The sequence below is a fragment of the Phaethon aethereus genome (assembly GCF_964289735.1).
Source record: "Phaethon aethereus genome assembly, chromosome: W".
In the NCBI taxonomy this organism is placed as follows: Eukaryota; Metazoa; Chordata; class Aves; order Phaethontiformes; family Phaethontidae; genus Phaethon; species Phaethon aethereus.
The window spans coordinates 983,688-1,005,312 of NC_138581.1; the positions used below are offsets into that span (position 1 = coordinate 983,688).

The window sequence follows — 21,625 nt, forward strand, 5'->3', positions numbered from 1 at the left end:
TTAAACTAATGAACTGGAATAGGCTAGAAAAGTATTAGGGCAGGTACAGGTCTGGCTCTAACAAATAACTGCTATGTATTTAAGTAAGACTCATTAATTATCTGTGGGTTTTTTGACGATTAATTTATTGAGAATTAAGAATCCTTAATTCTCTGTTTTTTGACACTATATGGAAAATCAATTTAATCAGGGTTTGGAAAGAGCCTTGGAAAAAAGGGAAAAAAGAAGAGAAGAAGAAAAAAAAAAGGCCCCCTGTCCTTGCTCATAATATTTTCCAAATACACCCTTACTTTCCTTTGCCCTACTGTTCCTTCAAGATTAAAGAGTGGACCTAGTAAAACAACTAGCTACACAAATGATGCATGATTTCTTGGGAGCAAAAGAATGATTTTGAATTCCACAGGACTGCAAAAGTTATATTCTCTGTTCCCCGACGGCTGAATCACAAAATTGCAAAGCTCTGGTTCAAGTTCAGTTTCCGGGTGAGGACTGGGATTTTGGGGGAGGGAAGGTAGAGGCTGGTCCTGAAGTAGATTCATGACTGGATGCAGGTGAGCGCAGGAGGTGGAAATACTCTATATGAAACTCTATATGAGTTTTCTCTTGTGGATGATGAGATGTGAAAAATTAAAAAACAAAACAAAAAAAACCCCAAACTAAAGCATTTCACTCTGATGATAATATGCCTTTACTACAGCCATTAAATAATCTTTCAGCATGCTTCCATTGCCTAAATGCAATGTGAAATGCAATTTAAGCAGTTTTTTGTTTTCGTCATGGCACCAAAAATACTATTAAAAGCATTAAGATGAATCCTTAATGCTTATATGGCTGTAAACCAGATTTGATCTTGCTTTCTCTTTTAAAAAACCCCAAACACAGAAATAACTGTTATTTACTTAATGGGATCATGACCGAAACATCTTGAAACAAGTTTTCTCCAATAGTCTTTTCTCATTTATGCTTCACATTTCTGGGAAAATAAACATTAAGAATTTGTATAACATACTGTGTACTAGTATCTAAAGCACTAAGTGCACAATAAATGGGTAAATAACTCCAAAAGCAATTATGTTCAATCAAATGATTATTATTAATCTTATTAATAAACAAGAGCAACTGGATTTCCACCATGCAGTAGTTAACCTGCCGTGTCCTGATACCCTTAAAAATCCTGAGGATTTACCCAAAATAAAAAAGGTATTCTTGGCACCTGGAAACATCCTAGGGTTGGAAGTCTGATCACTCAGAAAACCATAGAATGGCATAAACCAGCATAAAAATGTCAAAGAATCACTCCATATATTTGATGTTTTGAAAATTTGAAATTAAAGTAAAAGCATGTATTTATTTTTTCTATGGCCGATATTCTGAAATCTCTTAGTTTATCTGCAGTAAGCTTCATGTCTCTTAAAACTGATAGACCCCATTTTTATCTTTTTTACACTCTGAATCCATATAGTCACAACTCTCTCATATCAAGTGGAAAGAGCTTTTTATCACCCAGAAATCAAAAATTAAATAGCATAGTGCCTCAGCTCAGTAAAATTCCACTGTCAGTAATGACCCAGATAACGGGTAAATATGAACATTTCTCCTATAAACCTTACAATCTAGGATTCAGCACAGAGAACCTGGTCTGAATTTCTCAAGATCTTCTGACTTAGGATTCAGAGCGGACGTGTGCCCTTCATATAGCTTAGTATAGAAACATACTACTCTAACACAATGGAGGAATAAAAGATAAGATGCAAAGGTTTAATATTGTTTGTTCCATATGAAGTAACTTATAATATCAGCAAGTGTGGAGAAAGAAAACACCTGAAGATATTTTACATTTACATTATTTTAGACGCAATTTATTTTAATACACATTTTTCCCCCCAATTCATCTGTTTGGATGTCAAAAGTAAGCTAAGGATACCACTCTACTACTTTTGTCCTGGAACTTCATCATCATAATAAGCAGCAAATACAACAACAAAAACCATGCTGAAATCTTAAATTTTTTATTTTTCAGCCAGGGTTTGCATCAGTAATGGATCTGTTTCAGAAACCACTTTCATCATCATAACTTAGTGCAGAAAGCTTTGGGTTGCAGGAAGAGGAGAATGGAACAAATGAGAAATGATGGGTTTCCATGTGTTTCAGAGTGTGAAACACCATTCAGACTACTTAGCTAAGCACCTTTCGAACAGATGTAGCTTCACTCAGAAATAACACAATACAAAAGATTAAAACCAGCCAAACAAGAGTCTCTGTCCTGCTGAAGAGCCTTCTCTTCCTCCCTGCTGAAACAGGTAATTCTGCAATTTACTGTCCTATCTACTGATGGAGAATGTTTCCCAGCCACTCCAAGGCAGAAGCCAACTTCACTAGTAGCTACAAGACAGGAAGCACACCATACCACCGGAAAAATCCCTTAGCTAGGTGGCTACTGCTAGGAAAGCCACCCAACCCATCAAATTCCACGGTACCGTCTGACCTGGGAATAGCGCGCACAGCACTGCAGTTCCAAGAGTCCCAGTGATTCCTAATAGCCCACTGCTGCTTTGGACCCCTGGCAGCAGGCTGGAAGGTCCCCGGCGCGCTCCAGCCTCCGCGAAACAAAACAGGGGCCACAGAGTAGTACAGCCGTCTGAATGCCGGGGACGAGGCATCAGTTTTGGGGCACCCTGGCAGCCTGTCAGGCGATGGCAGCTCCCCCCGCCCTGCGGACTCACCAGAGCTGGCACCTGAGCCTCCCACTCAGGTGTGGGAGGCATAATAAAATGCCTTCTCTTGCATTGTCAGGAAGAGGCAATGCAAGGCAGGAGCCCTGCTTCCTGGCCCGCTGCTCCGGCAGAGTCTGCCCTGATCCGGAGGAGAGGCTACCTGCTGCTCAGCAACGCCTCCTGCCCGCACCAAACCTAGGTGAGCCACAGCACTTGTTGGAAAAAAACCGCAGCAGTACTTACTGGACCAGTAATTGCCGGGTTCTGCAGTCTGGGGTCTTCCCACTGGGTAATTTTATTATCTGTAAATAACAAAAGAAATTATATCATTACTTCTCTGCTACCACACTGTGAATTTATGTTGTTTTTTTCCTCCCTACAACTGTTTTCCCTACCGTTTCCACAACTTAGGATTTAGGAGTATTTCAGGGTTAGAAAAGGCTGCATTCACCCATGTACATCAAAACCCCATCACACTGTTTAGTTCAAAACACTCATTCAAAAATGCAGAACTACAACAGAATCCAGTGTATTTACACTGCTTTTATTTCAATGTCTGCAGTAGTAAACATGTTCTATTTGAACATGGCCTTGGATTCGACTCGTATTAGAAATAGGCAGACTTTGTGCCTGAAAGGTAAAGGACCCCTAAAACTTTGTCAAATAGCAGACTAAGTTTACTTTTTTGAAATTTTGCATAAAGATATCCAAAATTTAATACTTTAAAAGCCAGCGTATATTTAAATTTGGAGGGAATAATATATATTTAAAAAAAAAAAGTCCTAGACAGTGATTTAATGAAAAGATTATAGGACCATTAAAGGAGGCAAAATTAAACAGTTATAGTGTAAAAGATCATGCAGTTTGGACCAAAGGAGATTTTGGTAGTAACATGACAGAATCCAGTTCTTTTCATCTACAGTTTTTAAAAGCACCAGGAGGGCGGTGCTTTTGGTATGCTACGGTAAGGCTATACAGGACCATGGTGAAACACTCCCTGCCTCCAGACGACTGCTCCTCACAAGATTCTGAACACAACAGAATCACAACAAAATGATGATGTTGCAACAATAAGACAATGCTCCAAAAACCAAGCTAGATGCCATCTGCAATGGCAAGGCTTAAGTCATCCATTTCCTGCTCTGAAAGGGTAATAATAATGCATCTGTTTGTTACATGCACTGCTTTGATTTATGAAGTGTATATTAAGATAGCAGTCCAGATTTTAAGTTTTGTAGTTGCTAGGTTTGGGAATAAACAACCTGAGTTTCCCGAAAAATGTCTTTATGGCCACTATAAGTAAGAGCAAAGAACCAAACCCACTTATATTAACACACAATTATTTTACATGTTTCTACAATTGGAAAAGACCTGTAAGTTTTGAGTACTGCAAGGTAGTTTTAAAATGGACTGGGATTTGAAAGGTGACATTCATTAAATGTTAACTCAAGAAAATTCAAAAAGATCACAAGCACATTTCAAGAAATTTGATCTATCAGTTAATTTAATAGTAATATTCGATTTTATTTCCCTTTGCGTATTAAGGCTATTTAGTGCTTACTGAAATTATGGAGGAAGGCTCTTAAGACTGGCCGCTCCAGAAGCCACATAAGATCCATAGACCAGAGACGGCCAGAGAGCTGTAATGCCAAATCTGGCCCTTCTCATCTAGCTTCAACCTCTTCAGTCAAATTTCTTTCTACAAAGTTTACTGGTTTTGTATCAGTTAGTGACAGTTACTTCAAACTGACAGCCACAAATCAGGGTAGTAATTTTCTACGAAATCAAAGATAATAGAACTGGAAATGACTGCAAGTTTCTCGCTTCTTTCTTATTGCCCTACATACTTAGAAGTGTACAATGTCACTGTCAAATCGTTGTCGAATTTTTTTTCCAGAGTATTACAGTGACAGGGACTTCATATTATAAATGCTGTTCCAGGGTTTAAACGCCCCAACAATTAGAGGGGTCTAACCTGAAGCACTCTACCTGGAAATGTAGCTCAAGATTCTCTGTCTTATCCACAGTGGATGTGGATGACAAATTAATTCCTTTCGCAGCACATTTTTGAAAATCTACAATCTGTCTTGAGTCTTTGCACAAATACAATACTCTCTCTTTCCTCATGAATCAGGCTCTAGGGCCTTTGAGGATTCCCTGCTCTCCTCTGTTTCCTCTGGTCCCTTTCCAAGTGGTCCACTATTTTTTTTATGTTTGGGACCCCATGCTAGATACAGTATTATCACAGCTGATGAGAGTAGAAGGATTACTTCAGGTCTTACTTAAGACACTCCTGTTGATACATCACAGGATGAGTTAACTCATGTTGAGATGATGATTTTTTCATGCCTTATTCAACAAAAACTCTGCTCGTTATTCTCATTCGGAGTAATACTTTGCAATTAATACTAAACAGCATCTTACTTCACACTACGGTGGCAATTTGCCAGGCTCATTCTGATTTCTCATCCTGTTCCAGTGAGCACCTCTCACCTCTCCTACACTGTTGTTTTCTGCTGAACTAATAAGTACGTTCCCCCTAAGTCATTGTTTAAATCACTAATGAATATATTGAAAAATGGTGTATCCAAGACAGACTTTGAGGGGAACCCATTTAATATATCCATCCCTCTGCCAGTGAACCACTGATAAGTGTTCTGCATATGGTTAGGAAAAATTTTTGTTTTGCTTCATGATTACCTTCCAACAGGTAGATAATTTTTCCTACAAGGCTCCTAGAAGATGCAAAAGTATATGCACGCTACAATGAACAGAGCATACTATTTTATTCACGGATGGTAAATAATGTTGACTTAGCTAGCTAAGGACCAATCATGGAGAACTAGAGAGTGTATTTTTTGTTAAGAGATTGAGTGTTGCAGAAATTAGAACTGTTTACAGTTAAAATCTAAAAAATACTGTATTTCCAGGCTACTATGTTACAAGTAATACCTAAATTATTTTAACAGTACATTGCCTTACTAGTTTATACGGCATGCTTAACAGCAGTTTGTATTGCTCCACAAGAGGAGGTTTCTGTGCTGGTTGCATTCGATGTAGTTACAGTTTCTCTCAGGTATGAGAAAAACATTTCAAAAATAGAACAACAGTATTGGAAAATTATACAGAAGAATGACAAAATCTGGCTGGGGAACCAGGACATTAGAGCAGCTGAATCTGTTAAAGCTTTCAACATTTATACGGTATTCTAAAATGAAGCCGCCTACATTTGTTGCATCTTAACTAATCGCTTCAGCTGAGGAGGACTGAAGTGATGGCCAGCTTATCACAGGAATGGACTACCGAGACTCGCGTACTTAGGGTGAGCACAGCTGGTCGCGCCCGCGACTCATTTGAGCGCATGCTCTGATGGAACGTGAAGAGTCATGAAATAAGGAAGAGTCAGCAGGCTCTGTCACAATCCTTATCGTTATGGTCAAATGTCATCGCACCTCCTCATCGATACTGTGAAAACAAATGCTACTACTGAGATTGCACTGAGCACTGAACGCTGTTTGCAGCCATTGCCTAAATACTGAGCACAACATAATCACAATGGAGCTGCAATGTGTCCGCTGTAATACCGCTGGCATCACCTCTGCTCCGAGAGTCCGCTTGTAATTGCAGTGGTGTGGCACCAGACTGAGACCAAAAGGATACTTGCTGGAAACAAGCAGCTTTATTAAATAAAAAAAACAACCTCAAAACTTTTGTAAAAACTGCGATCTAAAAAGCTAAAAAACCCCTCAGATCAAAAGAGGGACTAGACAGAGATTTCAGATGCAAGTAAGTGTAGTTTTATATCAATTACAAATTCTTTGGGGAATTCTAATTAATGTACAACTTTAACATTCCATTGACTTTTAGAGACTAATGCATGCTTAAGTAGATTTAGAAGACTGAAAAATTAAAACTTTTTAAAGGAGGTTGGGATGCTCAACAATTATACAGGTATTTTGAATACGACAGTTTTATTCTGTGACTCTTCAGTGGCAGCAGTTTAGAATAATTTGCCAGATTTAAGTTTCCAGATATCTGTTGGGAGAAACAATTATAGAGGGCAAAAAGAATATGACTTCTGTACTGATGTTTGAAAGAAGTGAATCTTGTACTTGACGAGTGTATTATTTCTAATTTTTAGTTAAAACTATTTATGCAATTTCAAAATTCATATTATTTTAAAGCCAGTCTTTTAATAATGATTTAATAATATCATATATACAACTACAGATAAGCATAGGAGTCAGCGTTACTGATACTGAAGGAAGAACATAATACTGTCAGATATGTATAATAGTTTAAGATTTCAATTCTTTAAGCTTTGTGTAGCATATGTACTCTCTTCTAATGGTTTTGAGAGTTATCTATTTCTGTGAAGATTATGCCATCAGTAGAAATCTCTCATTACAAAGTCCAGCTGAAGTCTTTAGAAAAACCCAACCTTTCTGGGCTGCTTTATTTTCAAACAACAACAAAAACTCACACAGTAGTTCTGAGATGCTGTAATAAGACAAGTCTACAATGAAACATCACTTACACTAGAACTTCACTAACAGAACTGAATAATATTAATGGGCTGGGTGCAGTTTAACATGCTATAAATAGGAAATAAGATCAGAATCAGCACTGCCACAAGACCTTCTTAAAGGAGAGGAAAGAGTACTTTTCAGTGCTAATTTCTCCACTGCCTATATGTGGAGTTGTGGCTATGATCTTTTCTCATCTTATTTTCTATTCCTAGTGTGTATTTTAATTTATTAAGTGCAAATAAGCCATGGGATCATCAACAACAACAACGACGAATCCAAAATATCAACAAGAACAAAAGAAACCACAAAGAAGAAATGTTAATGCTTCACAAGTCAGAGAGGGACAAAGCTTGATGAGCCAATTAAAAGCAAGCTTTCAGTGAATATACAGTACCGTATGAGGGCACTAAGTCTCTGGTATCAATGTCTCCACATATCAACACCTGGCTTCCTAAATGAAGAGTAAAATTATAAAGCTTTCACTTCAATATTTATTATCTCCCTTTGTCTATTTGCTGTAGTACCTGAGTGCTTACTTACTATGGTCTATATAAAACGTTCTTCCATCCAAATGTATTCTTTCCTCCCAACCAGGCTGGAATTGGTAAATTAAAAAAAAAAAAAAAAAAAAAAGAAGAAGAGAAAAAATAAGTGAAATACTACCACTCTCACACAGCATGAAGCAATACATTATCCACGCCTACTTAAACTGTCTTGATAGATTCTTGTGAGGTAGAAGACACAAAATGATCGCAGATGCATTATGTCAAGGGCAAAAGTCTAGGAAGATTCAAAGAACTGGCTATTTATACAGGTAACTCTATCCAATACAGTAAATGTTTTTTAAAGCTTGGAAGTGGAAACTTCTTCCATCAGGGTTTGTACCCATTTCCTACTACGAGGAAACTATCATAAAGAATAGACTGTCCATCACTGGTTAGGTTTGAGAGTTTCTGCTTCTACTTCTGAAACACATGTGGGTTATTTACTGTAAATATGTAAGTCAGGATCCCATTACAGGTGGACAATCCTCAATTATTCCCTTTTTATCCATTCCCTCTTCTCATCTTCCAAATGATTACAGTATAGAAAGGAGAATAAACGGCACACAGCATATGCAATGCTGTTCAGTCTAGCGCTCATTCCACCTGTAAATGAGCTTCAGATTCTATACAAGATAGATGATAAATGATTTAATTTCAGTCTTTTCTAAGAAACTCTTGTTAAATTCTCTAGTCATTCTTACATCACTCAAAAATGGATTAACTGATTTTAAATCTGTTACTAATTATACATTTCCAGTAATGTACATCAGACTATCTTGATTTCCCTGCATGTTTTACTCCCATGCGGTGATCTAAGCAATGTGTCCTCGAAGATTAATGCATGCTCAACGTGTCTGAAAAATTGCAAAAGAACAGCTACTTCCACAGCTGCTTTCTTAAAGACAAACTGCATTACTGCTGTGTTGTTACCAGGAAATGCATCATAATAAATACGTTCAACTGCGCATAGTTTTCAGTTTCATCAGCGATTCAAGACACTGGGCCTGGCAAATGGCCTAGCTTCATTTAAATACAAGGCAAAACTTTTGCTAATCAAGACAAGGGCAGTGAGATTTTAGGATGGTTTAGAGGAGGATATCTGATCACAGGTGGTAAAAGAGGTTATCACCCCTCACCAAAGGTAGCATTTGTCACACTTGTGCCCAAAAGCAGCACCCGATTTAGTCTGCCGGTAGAGTGTTTCACCTAAGTAAACTGTAACCCAGCTCAGTGAAAATGAGTAGGATTAAAGACTTGTTATTCAAACTGTTTGAAACTAAAATAATTTAATCTGCCATGTCCCATAGCATGGGGCAGTAGCCTCTTCTGCTGGCACAGCCGTTTGCAGACAGCTCGTCCATAATACATGCTGGAGCACTGAGAGTGCTGGTGACAATTAGTGGCTCATTCTCACTAAGGTTTCCAGTGTTGCAAGTACAATTTCAGTGGCAATTTCGCAAAAGTACGCTTAGTATATATGAGGCAATGCAATGAGCTGAATTAACAATACACTGTGAAAACCAGCACCCCAGAAAAACTGTTAGCTTTCATAGACTAGTCTCTGCCATCAAGGCTGCAGTTTTTTAAAAACAAACCAAAGCTCTGTATTTGACATGGCTGTAAACCAGTATTATACTTTGGCTACAAGTATGACAAAATTTCTGATGTTAAAATGATAATTTTATCTGCAGACTGTGGAAGTTTCATTGAAAAATCAAACTTTATTTAGATTTCTGAATGCCAATATGTGCTGGTACATTGATAGAGCTCGCTTTGAATAATCTGCTCCTTGTTTTCCTAAAGTAACAGGTAACTATCTAAAAGCACACAGTCAGAGATAAAACCAAGGTAAGTCTCTTCAAGCTCAAAGCTTCAGATAAGCAAAGAAACATTCAATCATTTCAGAAATACTATGGGCTGGCTTTGAAGAGCCTGACTGATTCACAGATCACAATAATGCTTTCTGGTGCTATATAGAAACATAGCTTTAGTGTCTTCAGAAAACTGATGACAGCAACATATGTGTCCACATACAATATATGACTGCAATAGTAGATCAGATGACATAAGATAGCAGGTATGTATTAAAATACATACACACTATCACTTACAGGAAGAGGGCCCAAATCATTAGGGTTCAAAGATGCTTTTGATCTCAAATGTACTGGAAATTTCAGTCGTGGATCCTCCTGTAACAGAAATATGGGACTGTAAATCCGACAGATGAGGTCAGATCTATATACTAAATCAAACACAGAATTATCTGGAAAATAAATCCTCCTACGTTACGGTTACTCTTTTATGCCTTTTTTTTTTTTTTTTAAGAATAAAACATACAAACCAAAACATATAAAAGTGATAGAACATTTAGTATTTGGACGTGTCACATACTTTATTAGGATTCATATATTGAAATGATTTTTATAAAGTTAAGAGTTAGTTAGGGTGACGTAAGACTTCGACTCTATTAAGTGTGCTATATCCAGAGATACACTTCAAAAAATACAGCTCTGTTCTTTGGAATGCATGCACTCTTGTAAGTGGCATTTAGATACACATGCATGTTTTTGGCTCTTAAAAGCGTTAGAGAAATAAGCCATCTCACTAAAGGCTCGAAAAGGATGAAAATGAGCTTCTTACATTCTTATTAATGCACAGGTATTATTACATCAATGTCCAAATAAGGCAAAAAGGGGCAAGTAAAACAGGTCACAGAAGACAAATTTAGACAAAAAATGCTTGCGATTTCCACACACATAATTTACCCACATGCACCTGGATCACCAATACGAACCACCATGAAAATATGTCATGTAACTAGTAGTCACTGGGAATCTGAATGATGCCTAACAAATTAAAGTGCAACTCGTATTTCAAGGGTGATGTGAAATGCTGGGTTGTCTTTGACATTTTTACCTAACGTAATTTTATTTCTTCAATTCGTTTACTAAAATTTCAGAATTATTCACTGAATCATTAAGGTTGGAAAAGACCTTTAAGATCGTCAAGTCCAACCATCAACGCAACACCACCATGCCCGCTAAACCGTGTCCTGAAGTGCCAAGTCTACATGTTGTTTGAACACTTCCAGTGATGGTGACTCCACCACCTCCCTGGGCAGCCTGTGCCAATGCCTGACCACTCTCTCAGTATCCTGGTTTCAGCCAGGATAGAGTTAATTTTCTTCACAGAAGCCAGTGTGAGGCTGTGTTTTGGACTGGGGATGAGAAAATGTTGATAACGTGCCGATGTTTTGAGCTGTTGCTAAGCAGTCAAGGACAGTTCAGCTTCTCGTGCTGGCTGGCCAGCGAGGAGGCTGGGGGTGCACGGGAAGCTGGAGGGGACACAGCCAGGACAGCTGACCCAGGCTGGCCAGAGGGAGGGAGATTCCATATCATACGGCGTCGTGCTCGGTATATAAAACTGGGACGAAGAAGAAGGAAGGGGTGGGGGGACGTTCAGAGTTATGGCGTCCGTCCTCCCAAGTCACTGTCATGCGTGATGCAGCCCTGCTTCCCTGGGGATGGCTGAACCCCTGCCTGCCCATGGGAAGTGGTGAATGAATTCCTGGTTTTGCTCTGCTTGCGTGTGTGGCTTTTGCTTTGCCTGTTAAACCGCCTTTATCTCAACCCATGATTTTCCTCACTTTTACTCTTCTGATTTTCTCCCGTCCCACTGTGGGGGAGTGAACGAATGGCTGTGTGGGGCTTAGTTGCCGGCTGGGGCTCAACCACAACACTCAGTAAAGAAATTTTTCCTAATATTCAGTCTAAACCTCCCCTGGCACAACTTGAGGCCGTCTCCTCTCGTCCTGTCGCTGGTTACTTGGGAGAAGAGACCAACCCCCACCTCACCACAACCCCCTTTCAGGTAGCTGTGGAGAGCGATGAGGGCTCCCCTCAGCCTCCTCTTCTCCAGACTGAACACCCCCAGTTCCCTCAGCCGCTCCCCATAAGGCTTGTGCTCCAGACCCCTCCCCAGCTCCGTTGCCCTTTTAATTGAAAAATGGATCCTCATGACATAAAACAAGTAATAAAATTGATTCTGTTAACTGAAGAAGTGAACATACATTGTATTAATGAAAAAGCAGTGCTAGTCACAGTAAAATACAATCGTATTATGGACAATCTCAAACTAAACAAGAATCCAAATCTCCATTGCACTGTATGCCTCTAAATCCCAAATTCGGGGAATTTAAAGGACAGTAGTTGTTTGCAATGATTTGTCAAGTATAAAAAGGTCAAATACAAAATGCAAAACAATATTGCCTGGTGTATGATGTATAAATGCACCAAAATCTAAGAGGATACAAACGAGCAAGTTTCCTTTCTCTGAGTGCAGCAATAGCAGCACTATAGTAATTTTAGAAAATTAGCCACTCACATCTATTGCTACTGTACGTGACTGCACAGAGGATTCAGTGAGATTCCTACATGAGTTTTATAAAAATTTAGGCTGACAACCCCCCCCCCCAAAGACATGACAAATGCCACAATAAAATATGTAGGCAGGAAATCACAGAGAGAAACATTTAGAAGATGGCAACTGTTGTAAAAATAATTATCTAGAATTTCTCTTACCCATGTAGTAGTTTTAGTATTGTGATCAATGAAGAAGGGCCTGCCATTGGGTGCTATTCGCATCTCCCAGCCAGGAGGAAGGAAGCTTTGTGCAACTTTGTGTTGTGGTTTAGGAGAGTTGTAAGGTGAGGGCTGTGGAGACTGCGGATTGGAAAGGGTGTCCTTCACCGCTCTGCGCACAGGAGAGTCCTTGATACCCTGAAGAAAATGAAAGATATTAAGATTTGTCAAATGTCAGTCAAAACTGTAAAATGAATAAAACTTGGTATCACAGCAAATAGTTTTTCATTACAGATGTAATTAATACTAGAATTAAGTGCTGGGACTGATTTCCTAGACTTAGCTAAATTCTGCTCCTTATAACATACTGAGCTTTTTGCTGTGAAGGACACTGTTTTATCACTTCCCTCTGCAATGATAATATCCACAGCATTTACATTTGGTTATATATTTTACTGCATCTGTCCTGTACATGTCAATATTTCATTTTACAAAGGAAAAAATAAAAACATTGCTTCTTGCTTCACGGTGCAACGTATCTCACTTTAGAACAAGACAGTATCCTAAATGTGAGGTGGTTATCCACATGTCAATGCCATTTCTCAACTATAACTTCAGAGAAAGCATTTACTATGAACTTAAAACAAGTTCCTAAAATAAATGGAGGTTTGCAATTACAGATTTGGACAATTATTTTTTTTACTAAATGATCACAGCCACAAAACTGCTCCACTGATCAATGCCCCTTGGTTAAAAACAGGAGTTACGAGACTTTTTTTTTTTTTAAATTTCAATGGGAAACTGCAGGTTTAGATGCCTAAACAGCTTGAAAAATTTGATCCAGATGTACTCACCTTTGAAAATACAGACTATCACAACCAGAAAACAAGACTTAAGTGCTGTATTTATATCTTGTTTGCATTTGTACTTTTCAGTTACTTTCCAAAAACATGCTCTCATTAGCCGATATAGCAGTTTGTTTTCGTCTTGTTTTGCTAATTATTAAGATTCAGTAAATCCACCCATGCTTATTTTGGCAATTCTCTAACTTAGACTACATTTAACCACTATTTTTTGAGTATTATATTAGAAAATGAGGCATCCACAGGAATATTTACAAAATCATTCTAGCCTTATTTGTGGCTGGTTTTGAGCTGCAGTTGGATGGAAAATGTAGTTAGATTGCAGTGTTCAAAAGGAGCATTTAAAATAGCTTGCATTAAATAAAACCTTTCCATATGTCTTGTACACAAAAAAGTTGAACATTTTACAATAAAATAACTATTTAAACGAAAGAAGTCATGTCTAAAACGTTGAACTCTCTTTTTCTTGTAGTTATCTCCTTTAGGATTTTAATATTAGTAAATCTACACCTTAGCTTTTAAATAAAAAAAATTAATCCAGAGGTCTGTGTAAGATGACAACTTTGTGCTCTTCAACACCCTTGTAATTTCTGAGCATTGAACAAACTAACCACCGAGCTGATTAGTTGAATATTCTGCAGTGAAGAAAATACTCGTTTTGTAGCTATGGTATAGGTTATGGCACTTAAAAGCTATCGCCCTGAGAAACTCAAGTTTCAGATGTTTAGTGAGTGACTTCCACCAGCTCAATCTTTAAAATGTCAGTAGGGAGAGGAGTGCTCTTAATGTTTTAGTTTAAGATATTAAGAAAATTTTAATTTAATTTATTTAAATTACAGTAAAATTGGTCTTCAGAATTAACAATGGCAAGGGTACTTTTAAGTAGCTCATTGCTAAAGTGTTTATTTATCTGAATTACATATAAACAGAGATAATTTATTTTAAATATGAACTGTAACTACAATCTGTCCAATAATCCTGCTCAATAGTTTGAGTACTTTTCAGTATAAGGAAAAAAGAAGAATGATGCATAAAATGAACTAAACATTAGAATCTTCACTTGATTGTTGGCAAACTTTTGCAGTGGCAAAAGGCACAGAAATAGGAAAGACACGGTGAGAGAGAAGGACAAATAAACTACGATACTTCAAGACTGAAGAAGAAATTTTTAAGAACTTACTCTCCTCAATACAGACATATTTAACTGATTCAAGTTTTAATCACGCTTTCAGAAGTAAAACACACATTGTCTTTGACTGCATAAGAAACCACTTAAATTATTCTTCAGATATGCTGCAGTGAACATCATTCAACAGGATTCTGAATTACTTTTAAAGATACTTAAAAGAAATTAAACACCCTTTTGAAAGACAAGGAATATAAAACATAATCAGTATCTTAATTCAAAGATTTCCCAAACTCAATTGCACGTATTATTTTCAAAGTCATCAGCATCAAAATAAATGTTTCAACTTAAAAAATTATTTCTGATTTTATACATTCATAGCACTTGAAGGGAGTCACAATAACATATGTTTCAGAGATGCACACAGATTAAGTTTTAGCTGACCAAACCAAATAGTCGTACATAAAATACATCACTCAATGACCACAAAAGTTAAGTAATACTATTGTACAATATAAAGATCCACATGGAAAACTGCTGAAGAAAACTGCGATATATTATGGCAAAACCAGTAACTGGGACAAGTGGCTGTACTGCACAACTGAAAAGGAAATTATAAGTTGCAAGAACAAAAAAGAATGAGAAGTCAGACATAAGTGATCTTTCTTGGTAGCAGCATTTCTCACCTCGAGTGGAGCAGATAAAGTTACTGTGGGTGAACTGAGGCTACGAGGCCGTCTTATCTGGGGTTCACTTAAATGGTTGCTGCTGTTTGCTGTTGACCCAACCATGCCATCTTCTGCAAGCTATTTCAGAAGCAAAACCATGTTAGCAAGTTGTCAGAGTTCATCCAGAGTTAGGACAGTTAAAAAATGATGTACTTATTTCTTCTTATAATTATTATGAAATATTTAATACACTTTCTTAGAGATAAAGTACTTAATTCCACTGGAAGGGCAAATAATGTATGGTACTATTAACAGATCAACACAACATTAAAATTAAATCCTAAGAATGTATTTGCTTCCTTTTGGTAGTTCATATGTACCTCTCTGTAAATTCCTTCCATTGTAGCCATCAACTTAATCTGTACCTTAATACAGTTAAAAGTAGTTACAAAAAAATCCCAGTAATTGCGATTTTTTATGATTATCCTGCATTGTCATGACTGAAATTACACTCAATACATGCTATGTGTCTGCTGTCTAAATTGAGCATTATACACATCTTCATACCTGCATAATAGGCCGTGTCCATGTTGTGGTTCGATTGTTATGATTGACATAATATGTACGGCCCTTTGCATCCTTTCTTTCTTCCCAGCCTGAAGGTAAGCCTGGTGTAGTATGTACATAGGCCACTGAAGGCTGTTCAAGCAAGAAATTACTGTATTGTTATTTTATAATAGCTAAAAAAAAAAATTCCTAAGTCCGTTTAGAAAGAAAACTTGTTAACTTACAACATTCTGAAACACAACATAGATATAGAAAAGTATGGTTTCTGATTTCATTTAATATAAGCTCTTCTTCATGCACCTTTGAGTAAATCTTTTTTTTCTCATCATAGATCTTTTGATTCACTTTTGCACAGAATCGGGTACCTTGTTCAGAAAAGAGCTAGGCTTATATGCCCTCAAACTTTTTCATTTTTAGATTACAGGTAATGACTAAAAGGAGCTTTGTGTTTTAATGATTTTTCCTTAAAAAGGTGGATGTTTTTTCCTCTTATTAGTATGGATAAGTAAGAATTGAAGTTACCATGCAGTCGAGTCAAGATCCCAAGTTCTGTTCTTTTCTTTACCACAGGGTGTCTTGAACCAGTTGCAAGAAACTATTATGACTTTCAAAACTGAAGTTCAAAAATTTTGTTATAGTTACGTTTTTGTATATGTTACAAATGTTGTGTCTTCAGGACACCTAACCCTGAATGCAAGATACACCCCAAATTGGAACCCAAACTTCAGCATGAAAAGATTTTATTTTTTTACTAGAAGTTGCACAAGACAGACGTTGTTCTAAAGAAAGTATACAGGTAACGATAATGGTGCCAAAGGCACTAATTGTCATTAAACAAGTTATGTCACTATTCAACACAATAATTATGTTATTCCGTATTGCTGATGATGTCTTGTGTACTTCCTGTGAGGAAAATATTCAGTGCTTAAACCAACTGGACATTTTTCTCCAGGACATATAGAGCAGGGCGGGGGGGGGGGGGGGGAGTGTGTGTGGCAAAAGAAAAAAGAAAAAAAAAAAAAAAAAGGCATTGTAGCACAAGCACAGCAAAGCTAGCTGTGTAGCTAGTCTAGAGAGCATTTATAACACTGATCCTGTCTGCATCCAAGTATGTATTTTAGAAGGGGAGGATGCCCAAGGAATTACAGTTTTTAGACCATACACTCGACATAAATCTACATGTTTATTAAGTTTAGTCACTGTCTAGTTTGGGACTCCTCTTCTCTTAAGACATCACTTGCTTGTATAACAGATAAGAACAGGTATCCCGGCTGGCAATGAAGCAAACAAAACATTGGAATACTCGGGACAGGTGTTCTTCTCAAGCAATTGATGAAAATAGTAAGAGCTAGAGAGGTAGAGGAATTTCTGTCACTCATAGCAGACAGAAGCCAACTGCTAAACTCTGCAGGACAGTATTTTTGCTCTCTAATAAAGCCATGTATTAATAATTGTATCAAAGACTTGGCATGTGCTTTTCAGTACCTATATCTAGATCTTTAGTTCAATATGCGTTTGGTTTAATTAGTAAATTAATTGCATTAAAATATACATTCATACCTTAATTATCAGGAGACTATAATGCTAGAGATTGCTTCACTCTTTTACAATATCTGCCTTGATAGCAGAAGGATGATGAAACCTAAAGGTCTTCGTCACATGACAGAGTAAAAAACAGTGCTTGAACTGCACTGTCTTATCAATTTGTGCAGCACTTCAATTCATCATTGATAACAATTCTTTTAGAAACAGGCAGTTTTGCAACGCTAAGAAAATGAACCAAAATGCCTTCATCTAGCAGTCTGCTTTTACCACTTCCTCTGAGCAGGCTGTAGCGATGTACTTTTTTCTTATGGATGTAAAATGTGAACTTGCTAGTCCTTAAAGGATTTCAGGTTTAAATGCTGGCAGGTAGAACCGCAAAGCAGCACAGCAGACAAAGGCAAAACTTGAACTATAACTACTGAACTTGTTGTACTTGTTCACCTGAACATCAAATTTTTTGTCATGTTGCAAGTTCTTGAGCTGATGTAATAGTTATTGCTAGTGTCCAGACTGGGAAGAAATGGTTCTCACACCTAAGCTAGAGAAAGGACTTCTATCGATGTCCAAGATGCAGAAAGCAGCTCTGGTTGCTGCCCCTCCCACCCCCAACGATCTGCTACTTAGAAGAAGCTTTATGAACTCTTTTTAGACTGCCTGGAAAAGAGAAGCTTTTTACAAGACGTTTCCTGAAAGAAGCAAGATGCTGCATTGAAAAACACGGTTTGAAGAAAGACATAAAGCCAAATGTCTGGCAACAGACAGTTACTGGATGTAAGGAGGGCAGATGGCTAAGAGAAACAGGCACACTATGAATTGTCCTTTGTTCTAAAGGTCAAATTACTCCAATGCTCGTTAAGCCAATTCACCTTGCAAACGACTACATATTGAAGGCAACTGCCTACTGCAGAAGTCAAAAGCATGTCTTTATTTCAGATAATAGTATTCTTTATGTTTAAAAACCCCACGACCACCAAAAAACCTTTTTCAGGTGGTAAGCCCCAAAATGGCAAGAATTCTGATTTGCAGTCATGCTTTTCTTTCACAGAAAACATGTTATTATCTACCAAACACGAAGGTGTATAATTTTCATTTCTGCAATTTCAGGGCATCTCATGGAGAATCACAGAATCACTAAGGTTGGAAAGGACCTTCAAGATCATCAAGTCCAACCATTAATCCAGCGCCACCATGTTCCCTAAACCATGTCTTGAAGCGCCACATCCACACGTTTTTTGAACACCTCCAGTGATGGTGACTCTACCACCTCCCTGGGCAGCCTGTTCCAATGCCTGACCACCCTCTCAGTAAAGAAATTTTTCCTAATATCCAATCTAAACCTCCCCTGGCGCAACTTGAGGCCGTTTCCTCTCGTCCTGTCGCTGGTTACTTGGGAGAAGAGGCCAACACCCACCTCACCACAACCCCCTTTCAGGTAGTTGTAGAGAGCGATGAGGGCTCCCCTCAGCCTCCTCTTCTCCAAACTTAACAAACGCAGTTCCCTCAGCCGCTCCTCATCAGACTTGTGCTCCAGACCCCTCACCAGCTCCGTTGCCCTTCTCTGGACACGCTCCAGCACCTCAACGTCCTTCTTGGAGTGAGGGGCCCAACACTGAACACAGGACTCGAGGTGCGGCCTCACCAGTGCCAAGTACAGGGGCATGATCACTTCCCTACTCCTGCTGGTCACACTATTGCTGATACAGGCCAGGATGCTGTTGGCCTTCTTGGCCACCTGGGCACACTGCCGGCTCATGTTCAGCCGGCTGTCAACCAGCACCCCCAGGTCCCTTTCCGCTGGGCAGCTCTCCAGCCACTCCTGCCCAAGCCTGGAGCGTTGCAGGGGGTTGTTGTGGCCGAAGTGCAGGACCTGGCACTTGGCCGTATTAAACCTCACACAGTTGACCTCAGCCCATCGATCCAGCCTGTCCAGATCCCTCTGCAGAGCCCTCCTACCCTCCAGCAGATCAACACTCCCACCCAGCTTGGTGTCATCTGCACACTTACTGAGGGAGCACTCAATCCCCTCATCCAGATCATCGGTAAAGATATTGAACAAGACCGGCCCCAGAACCGAGCCCTGGGGAACACCGCTTGTGACCGGCCGCCAGCCGGATTTAACGCCGTTCACCACAACTCTCTGGGCTCGGCCATCCAGCCAGTTCCTCAACCAGCGAAGAGTAAACCTGTCTAAGCCACGAGCCGCCAGTTTCTCCAGGAGAATGCTGTGGGAGATGCTGTCAAAGGCTTTACTGAAGTCCAGGCAGACAACATCCACAGCCTTTCTCTCATCCACTAGGCGGGTCACCTGGTCATAGAAGGAGATCAGGCTGGTCAAGCAGGACCTGCCTTTCATGAACCTATGCTGGCTGGGCTAGATAAAGGAGAAACAGAGCACAGAGACTGAAGTTTTGTGCAGAGGATTAGATCTTTTGTTGCCACTTCATGTGCAGTCTTCACTCATTTTGTTAATAACAGGAGTCACTAGAAGGTATAAAACAATTGCTGGGAAGAGCTGACCACTAGCACAAACTCTGAGAAGAGTATGTCTCAGCCTCACATCAAGAGAACGAGTAAGGCAACGAACTAGGGGCAGACAGGGGTTTTTCTTTCATCCATTCTTCGGGAGCCTGAGTTAAAGCACTGTAGACAGACACATACACGCATCACAGTAATGACATTAACAATTCAGAGTAAGCAAAGATGCCTCTGCTGTCAGCTTTTTTGAGTATTTTGCCCACATCTGAAACACAGCCTCTGTTGCAGGGCTGATTCGTATACAAGCAGCCTAAGTGCAGGTAGAAGGAGGCCAGCTCTACCGGCAAATGACTTCAGTACGAAGACAAATGACTGAAGACTCAGTCATGCAAAGCGTTAAGATTCATACACGGCTCTGAGTTCTTAAATTCTCACTAGGTGAATGCAAATTGAATTCTGCGAGCATGTGGGATGGATGCTGGAATACAAAGCAGTGCACCTGAGTAAGAGATTAGAGATGTTTAAGGAAGACTCTTTAAACTTTTTAGCATGATCTTAAAATAAAACCAAGGGAAGAATCAGCTTTGAAAATTATCAAATACCTTTGCATACATTAGAAATCAATTGTTAAGCTTTCTAGTTTCAGACAGGAGTATTCCTGGTAAAGTGACAACTGCACTGATGACGACCATTCTTCTGATGAAAAAAAGCTAAGTACATTTAACATAAAAATTCCTAATCTTTAAAATCAAAACTAAAAATCCAACACATTAGGAAAAAGTGTTACTCCTACCTTACCATACTACTGCCCTGGATATTTAAAGAAACACTGAGATTGGTCTCCTGGGAATTCAGGATACGTTCTTCCTCTTACCTCTCATGGCTAACCATAATAAAGGATACTAAAAAAAAAATTATTTTTTTAAAAAATGTAGCCTGATGAAACATTCGTTTCTATCCTATGGTTGAATACTTTTTATATTAAATTTATTTTAAACCTGAAGCAGTCACTACGAAATTATACATGCAAGCACTATTTAAGAAGTATATATGCCCAAAGTGGTGAACTAGAAAACTGTAATGAAGTGGTATTAGCAAGATGCAATAATTCAGTTTGATGCACCAGAAGCGACATTTTTTTGCCACAAAACTGTAAAAGGAAGCATAGTAAAAGCTTAAAAGGACTGAAATGTAAAGTCATGTGAGAAATGTTACAAAAATATTTTAAATTATATTTTATATTAATTTAAAGGCATTTTTGCCAGATTTAAATAAAAAATCATTAGCAATTGCATTATGGATGACAGTGTAAGAAAAACCTATAACCACTTACAGCATACACAGGATGAAAAGGTTGAATGCAAAATTAATCGGTAAAACTTACATGGCTAAGTATGATTCCAGTTTCCATACCTGCAATTCATTCATTAATATCTTAACCTCCAAGAGTTTCACTTATTTTTTTCACTAGTTTTTCCTTATTTTACTACTTAGATTACTCTGTGCATGTGTTCTGCATCTTACTACAAAATATATTTTCTTCTCCTAAAGTACATACTGTCCATGCTTTAAGTTTCTATGCAGACTCACAAGAGCATGGGAAGTATTAAGCCACAACTCGGGCTACTTGGATGGCTGCCTCCCTGTCTCTAGGTCTTTAGCTTTATTCACCACACTAACCACAAAGCAAGCAAAGAAGTTACTCTTTGCACATCCTTATAAAGAGTGATCTGTGATTTACGATCATTCCGTTTAAAAATATGTATACAGTGGAAAATTACTACCCAAAAATATAAGATGTGAATTACATTGCACAGTAGAATTTAGGCCTCTGAAGGCTCCTGTTGAAATTGAGGATACATTATTTCTCTACACTTTACGTTCTTCCTCCAGCAAAGTAATTAACTGCAATTCTTGTTCTTGCTTCATATTCCTAAGACCTCCTTCCCAGGACTCTTGTTTAGTCAGTGTATTTAGAGAAGAGCACAGCTGACACAATGAGTTGAAGAACTG

At 38.5% G+C, this 21,625-nt stretch overlaps 1 protein-coding gene across 4 annotated transcripts in view; it reads right to left on the reverse strand.

The window, feature by feature from the left end:
* The window catches only part of LOC309415189 (E3 ubiquitin-protein ligase NEDD4-like), a gene marked incomplete at both ends in the record, with an annotated part of 211,240 nt that overhangs the window by 19,588 nt on the left and 170,027 nt on the right, over positions 1-21,625 (reverse strand). For 3 of the 4 annotated variants that reach the window (XM_082012635.1, XM_082012634.1, XM_082012633.1), the window contains 6 exons: positions 2,958-3,016; positions 7,784-7,838; positions 9,900-9,977; positions 12,369-12,566; positions 15,044-15,163; positions 15,593-15,724. In XM_082012635.1, coding sequence (XP_081868761.1) covers positions 2,958-3,016; positions 7,784-7,838; positions 9,900-9,977; positions 12,369-12,566; positions 15,044-15,163; positions 15,593-15,724 — 642 coding nt within the window. The remainder of the gene's footprint in view (positions 1-2,957; positions 3,017-7,783; positions 7,839-9,899; positions 9,978-12,368; positions 12,567-15,043; positions 15,164-15,592; positions 15,725-21,625) is intronic. The other variant, XM_082012636.1, reaches the window with a different exon arrangement.